Genomic DNA, 4,909 nt, shown 5'->3' with positions numbered 1-4,909 from the left:
GCAGTTCCATGAGATACATGGGAATTTCCAACATTTCATATCAAAGTTTGAGAAAAAAGAAGGGACACAGGAGGAAAGAAAAAGAAGAGAAAGCCTTTGGATATTTTCATTAATAATGAGATAATTACATTGTACAGAGCAGCTGAAAAAAAATAAAAATTCTAGGAAACAAATAAAAGGCAACTTCTACATCTACAATCTCATTAAAGAGCCACAACTACTGCTCTCAAACTTTGAGCCCTGTAGTCATGGGCATTTCTTCAAATCCTGTATAAATGGCTTTTTTTGGGACTCAGCATCACAAAGAGTCTTTTCAGAGCCCCCTTTATGTCTTTGTTTCTCAGACTGTAGATGAAAGGTTTCAGCATGGGTGTGACCAGAGTGAGCATCACCGAGGCAGTATACTTGAGCTGGGAGTAGCAGCAGAGCTAAGGTACACTCATAGGCTTGTACAAAAGAATAAGGAGACAATTGAGAGGTGAGATGCATTGGTGGAAAATGCTTTATACTTCCCTTGAGCTGATGAGATTCTACATATATATATATACTAGCTTTCATAACAGCAGTGTTTAGAGTGATGTGTAGGAAGGCAGAGATTTTAGTGGTAGAGTTGGTGGGTGGATTGTTATGGAAGTGCATCCCTTTGGAAAATTGTTTCTAAGTTCTTCTGATTTCTCAGGGAGTTAGGGGTCAAGGGTATCAGTTTACATAGGATGGGGGAAGATGGTGTTTAAGGTATGAAGATACAGAAAACAAGAAATAGTCATTATGGGGTTAAAAAAAACCAGGAGAATGGTGGGAAGAAAAGAAATCAGGAAAGGAAGGAAACAGGGAAGGAAGAAAGGAGGAAGGGATGAAGGGAAGGAGGCATTACAGTTCTAGTGTATGGAAAGATTTTGAAAGGAAGGTCATTTTGTTCAAACGTATGTACATTGAATTGGTGATGCCATCCAACCATCTGCCCAGCAAAAAATCAGGGTTCAAGTCTTCCTTTCATTCTCAATTTGTTAGTCACCTCCCAGTTTCATTTCTTTCCCACCAAGACCACACACTTTTGATCAGGCATCCATCACAATTCTACTCCTTGTCCTATCAATTACTTCAAATTAGCCCATTCTTATCCAGCTGATGCACTCAGTTGGCAACCAAATTCTTCTCCATAGGTATGATCCTGCACGTCTGCTAAATTTTGCTTCCTTTTCTCATTAAGAAAGAACTAGTTTTTCTTCTACTTGTGGTGGACTTGAATTTTTTTTAGATCATCCTTATTTATTTATTTAATATAAATTCATTTATTTTAATTGGAGGCTAATTACTTTACAATATTGTATTGGTTTTGCATATATCAACATGAATCCGCCATGTTTTATAAACCCCTGGGCACTTCCTCTGCTTGGAAAAAAGTCCTTATCTATTTTTTCCCCCAATCTAACTTCCACCATTAACGCCAAATAATCTGCACCTGTATATATCATTAATAAACGACTAATAGCCAGATATCATGATCATTTATTTATTATTCTCTGACTGTGTGAAAGCAGAAAAATATTTTATATGTTAGAGTGGAAATCTTAAAAAATTGAATCTCTTAAGTGTAGATAGAAGTTGAAGTCAAAACAAAGGAAATACCAGGAAATAATAGAAAAAGCATGGTCTACACGTACAACCTGGTAAAAAAAATAGTGATTTCTTACTCCAGTTTCTTTAGCCTGGCAATCATTTACACTTCTTCAACCAGAGGTAAGCTGGAATTTTTAGAGATGCCATCCCAATGAATCTTCTCAGAGCCCTTTTTATGTCTTTATTCCGCAGACTGTAGATGAAAGGGTTCAGCATGGGTGTGACCACTGTATACATCACTGAAGCTGTTATATTTGACTGTGAGCTGTGGGTAGAAGCAGGGCTAAGGTACACAGATAAGACTGTACAATAAAATAAGGCAACAACCGAGAGGTGAGATGCACAGGTGGAGAATGCTTTATATTTCCCCTGAGTTGATGAAATCCTTCTTATGCAGGAGATTATCTTAGAGTATGAATAAATGATTCCAGTGAATGCACCACCACCCAGGATTGCAGCTGCAAAATATATTACTATGTCATTAAGAAAGGTGTCAGAACAGGCACATCGGACAACCTGATTGAGTTCACAGAAAAAGTGAGGGATTTCCAATCCTGTGCAGAAGGACAACCGCAGCATCATTAAGCTTTGTAACAGGGAATTCAGAGCACTCATCGCCCAGGACACCAGAACCAGCAGTCCACAGTGCCAGGGGTTCATCATGACTGTGTAGTGCAGAGGGTAACATATGGCCAGGTAGCGGTCATAGGCCATCACAGTCAAGAGAAAGTTATCCAGCCCTGCGAAGAGTAGGAAAAAGTGTATCTGGCTAATACAACCTGCATAACTTATATGTTTGCTTTGCCTCTGGATGTTCCACAGCATCTTTGGGATGGTGGTGGAGGTGAAGCAGATGTCTACAAAGGACAGGTTGGAGAGGAAGAAGTACATGGGGGTGTGGAGTTGGGGATCTGAACTCACAGCCAGGAAGATGAGCAGGTTTCCAAATACAGTGATCAAGTACATGAAGAGGAAAAGCCCAAATATGAGGGGCTGCAGTTCTGGTTCCTCTGAAAATCCCAGAAGAAGAAATTCTGAAATTTGTGTATCATTTCCTGATTCCATGTAGTGCAGGGCACTACCTAGCAATAAAAATAATAATAAGACTGATTTAACAAAAATAGATCTTGCTGGTATAGTTTAAAATGTACAATTTATATTTTGCAGTCAAGAAATCAACACCTACAGTTTTGGTGTGAAACTTTTCCCTTTTGGGACATCCTCTGATTACAAATTCCTATTCATCTCTGTCTTTTCACCAAGAGGTCATGTATTGTAAACTTTGAATGAGGGATTCTGACAAAGCATTGAGGCTATATATTGAGTACTCACCATCTCCTGAATAAGCAGAGTATTCTGAGAGACACAAGTCCCTATAGTTCACTGATGGAGAAAGAATGTAAACAAGTAGAAATACAATAAAATGTCAAATGAAGAAAAGTAGAGAAGATTATAGAAGGTAGTAGTAGAGGTATTATTTTTTACTGGGTGTTCAGCTAGGCTGGCAAACAATGTAACATTTGAACAGAGATATCAAGGAAGAGGGTCTGGGGTGTCAAGGTTATCTCAGGAAATATGGGCCTGGCAGGAGGAAGGGCCAGTGCAAAGACCCTGAGGAAGGCCGTTGTTTCTAATAGTCAAGGCTCAAGTGCAAGTTTGTGTGTCAAGGGGAATGACCAAGAGGGAGAGTGATGAGAAATAGGACAGAGTGCTAAGGAATGAAGATACAGGGAGTCCATCATTCACATGTTGTTCTTGCACATTATAAATTTTGTTGATTTTATTTAATATATTTTTGCTCTAATCTTATGAGGGCCATCATTCTCATTTTGTATTTAATTGAAGGGTAATTGATTTACAGAATTTTGTTGTTTTCTGCCAAATAATATGATGCCATAAGTATACATATGTCCCTTCATTCTTGAACCTCCCTCCCATCTCCTTCCCCATCCTACCCCTCTAGATTGTTACAAAGGCCTTGTTTGAGTTCCCTGAGTCATATAGCAAATTCCCATTGGCTGTCTATTTTACATATGGCAATGTAAGTTTCCATGTTACTCTCTGCTGTCTGTATTTTAAGGAGAATAATTTGTGTGTATGAATACAGATCCTCCTGCCATAAGGACTCTCATACCTCAAAACACACACACACACACACACAGACACACACAAACACACACAGCATCTTCTCAACTTCAGCTGCAAAATTAGAGCAGAAATAATACAAGGTGAGCTGTCAAAACCAGATTATCTATACCCTCAATTATGGGGAAGTAGTACCCAAATTCCAGTTATTAAGTTTTTTATGGACAGTGAAACATGGCTCTCCATTTTAATGTGACTACTTTCTCTCTTTATTTGATGAAACATTTAAAAAAGTTCAAAAAGCATAGTTGTAGGAAAGAAATAGATATGAGGCAGAAAAATAACCTAATAAACTCAGGTGGTCTCTGAGAGGAGATGAGGAGAGAATGGCAACTTCTGTTATTGCCCTGTCCATGGGACTTTCCAGAATACTGGAGTGGGTTGCCATTTCCTTCTCCAGGGATCTTCCCCACCCAGGGATTGAACCAGTGTTTCCAGCATCTCCTGCCTCGCAGGAGGATTTTTCACCAAAGAAGTCCCGTGATGCCCAGAATAACCAGTAAAGCAGCAAAATACCAATTTATTCAAAAGAAAAGGACTGATGTCCTTCTGATGCAAAGATAGTTTACTGAATGAAGTAGGAAAATGAGCAAAATGAATAAACACATAATTCAGAATAGTGAATCACCACTGGAGAATGAAGCCAAAATTCTGTAGCTGAAAATGATGCTCACCCACTGTGCATTCTATAAACGTCACATTCACATTGCCCTGCTCTTGGCCACACAGATCTAGTAAACATTGAACTTGACTGTTTCAACAGATGTGAAAGCTTTAATGCTCAGAGTCACTATAATACTTCTTCCCTTTTTTCGAGTTTCATTCACTTTCTTACTTGGAAATATTCACGCCTCCTTTGTCTTCAAAAACTCCATCTACACTTTCACATTGCTTGTAGGAAACTCTTTCATGAACCATATTTTAAATTAATAATTCTGAAGGAAAGGGACATTTCCTCATACACTTAATTTAATTGTATAAGCCATCGATGTCTACTTTTTTTAATTTTTATTTTTACTTTATTTTGCTTTACAATACTGTATTGGTTTTGTCATACATTCTAATTCCTAGTTATTTTCCTATGCTGTGAATATCTTGACACATGTAATGATGCTATACTTACCCATTGCCATTCTGACCCCAC

The 4,909-nt window shown here is 38.3% G+C and overlaps 1 protein-coding gene across 1 annotated transcript; it reads right to left on the bottom strand.

Moving 5' to 3' along the window:
* Positions 1-260: 260 nt before the first annotated feature.
* LOC128050284 (olfactory receptor 7A10-like) lies at positions 261-2,685 on the bottom strand. The gene is made up of 2 exons (XM_052642464.1): positions 1,798-2,685; positions 261-329 (listed from the first exon to the last, which is right to left on the bottom strand). Exons 1-2 carry the CDS (start codon positions 2,683-2,685, stop codon positions 261-263), a joined length of 957 nt encoding a protein of 318 aa, XP_052498424.1.
* Between the last annotated feature and the right edge of the window lie 2,224 nt (positions 2,686-4,909).

Source organism: Budorcas taxicolor, chromosome 7 (genome assembly GCF_023091745.1).
Source record: "Budorcas taxicolor isolate Tak-1 chromosome 7, Takin1.1, whole genome shotgun sequence".
NCBI classification, from domain to species: Eukaryota; Metazoa; Chordata; class Mammalia; order Artiodactyla; family Bovidae; genus Budorcas; species Budorcas taxicolor.
The sequence above is the reverse complement of the archived record's forward strand: the minus strand, read 5'-3'. Positions and strand labels throughout refer to the sequence as shown.